The sequence below is a fragment of the Sphaeroforma arctica genome (genome assembly GCF_001186125.1).
Source record: "Sphaeroforma arctica JP610 unplaced genomic scaffold supercont1.381, whole genome shotgun sequence".
In the NCBI taxonomy this organism is placed as follows: Eukaryota; class Ichthyosporea; order Ichthyophonida; genus Sphaeroforma; species Sphaeroforma arctica.
In genome coordinates, this window is record NW_014040177.1 from 23,996 (window position 1) to 26,059 (window position 2,064).

Below are 2,064 nucleotides of genomic sequence, written 5' to 3' on the forward strand. Positions count from 1 at the left end.
TCTAACCCGCATATATAATATCTATCTATCTATATATATATATATATATATATATTCTAACCCGCACATCCGTACCTCTCGCCTGCCCGGTGGGTCTAGCCCCCATTCGATTCCTCAATCCCTGCACTCGCGCAGTGCCCCAGGGATTGCCAAGTGCTGCAGAACCAGCTCCACTCGTTCTACCACCACCCTGTCTATTGATAGCGCCGGCATATCCTTCCATACCCCCCTCTACCAGGCCTTCTTCGTCAAGCGCTTGTGCATGCATCATCTCATCTGCTAACATAACTGGATTGGCATGTCCGCCTGCTAGGAAGCCATCTATAGCACTAGCTAGGTCCCAGTTGTAGACTGTAAGAGTGCGTGTGCATTTAACATCGTCTGTTTCATGAGTGATCTCTTTAAAGGTCTTGAGTAGCTCTTGTTGCTGAGCGTCGGTTGTTGTGGCAGCCATTGTGTGTGTTACGTGTGTGCGTACGCGACACAGTGTATAAAAGAATATGGTGATGTGTGTATGTGTACGTGTTGTAAATGGTGCTCTCTTATTTATGTTCATGTACTATGTATAATATGCTTGTACCAAGTACTATGCTTTCCGAACTATCTGAATATGCGCACCAAGTCTTTGTCACACCAGAAAATACTAGTGCGTGTAGGCAGTAATGAAGTAGTAACACTTCCTGAGTCTCGCCTATACTTAGGCAAGCCGTATGCTAAACGCTATAGCTAATGGATGTATGTTGGAACTTCGCAGCAGCCATCAATGGGGTATATCAACAGTGTACAGCCTCTTTTAAGGGATTGTAGTACTAGATACGACCTAGATAAAGTGCTCGCGTATGTATACGCATTTTGTGCTGAAATAGCTCGATTACATGTAGCGGTAAGTGTCCAAGACTACAAGTACGCCCCATATATATTCAAAAAAAAAAACGTAAACAATGTCAACCAGTACTTTATACAGCCTAATACTCCTCTCACTCCACCAGAGAATATATGGGTTTATGTGTATAGACAATAGACTCTGTAGTAGGGTTTTACTATAATAACCAATAACAATTGAGAGGTTTTTGTTCTTGATGTGCTTGACCAATGAAAACATGGAGAAATTGAAAGAAAGTATATCACAAATGCTTTCTGTCTTTTGTACTTTTGATATATATTTATAAATATATCCTGATAGCTATTGAATATCAAGAATATGAAGATATTTAACCCGTTTTAATTGGCCTATAACTATGATACTTCCAAAGTAACTCAGTTAAAAAACGTCCTAATGAATAACTATAAATTCACCGATTTTAGAATATAACCATTAACCGTTTGGGACCAATGAATCGATAGGAAAATATCCCTGGAATTAAAAAAAAATCCGCCAGGTTCAGGTTTGACCCGTGTTCAACAGCTCTCTAATTTGGCTTGTCAGCGTGTGCTGAACTGTTGATAACCCCCCAAGACTCCCAAGAGAGGTGATTGACAAAGTATCTGTACTAGTGTACTGTTGTCTGTCGGTGCGTTAAATACCTCGATCGTCTCTATCCAACGTCGCCTGTGGTTCGATTCTATAGCAATTTCTCATTGATGATGTATATTTAAAAATACATAGTGTGTCGAGGATATAAATGGGATTGACCTTCGCTTACATATTTAAGACTCGCCCCGGTGTGAGAAAGTGACCGTATAAACTTTTCGCTCAGATTATACATATAACATTCGTTACTATTTTATAATAGCAATTGTTTTATAATATCAAATCTTACTATAATCTAATATCGTTATATACCACTTTTATATAGTTCAATAGTATATGTATAACTTATATAGTACTATGCCTGTCGATGGTCTTACAGACTACAGCGACAACGAGATCATTCCAGAAACACCGCTCGGGGATATCAAAAACATAAAGAATAGAAGTCAGCCGGTGAGTTATCCATTAGATAGTGGATGGTTCTTTCAAAACTAAGCGTCATCTCCATTCTGTACATTACAGAGTTGTGTCTGGTATAAGGAATATATATATATATATATATATATATATATATATATAGTGTGTGTATATAT

General features: G+C 38.5%; 1 protein-coding gene across 1 annotated transcript in view; it reads right to left on the reverse strand.

Moving 5' to 3' along the window:
* The window catches only part of SARC_05756 (hypothetical protein), an 8,708-nt gene extending 7,838 nt beyond the window's left edge, over positions 1-870 (reverse strand). The window contains exon 1 of the mRNA XM_014300369.1: positions 76-870. Within this exon, the coding sequence (XP_014155844.1) occupies positions 76-556 (481 nt within the window). The 5' untranslated portion in view covers positions 557-870. The remainder of the gene's footprint in view (positions 1-75) is intronic.
* Between the last annotated feature and the right edge of the window lie 1,194 nt (positions 871-2,064).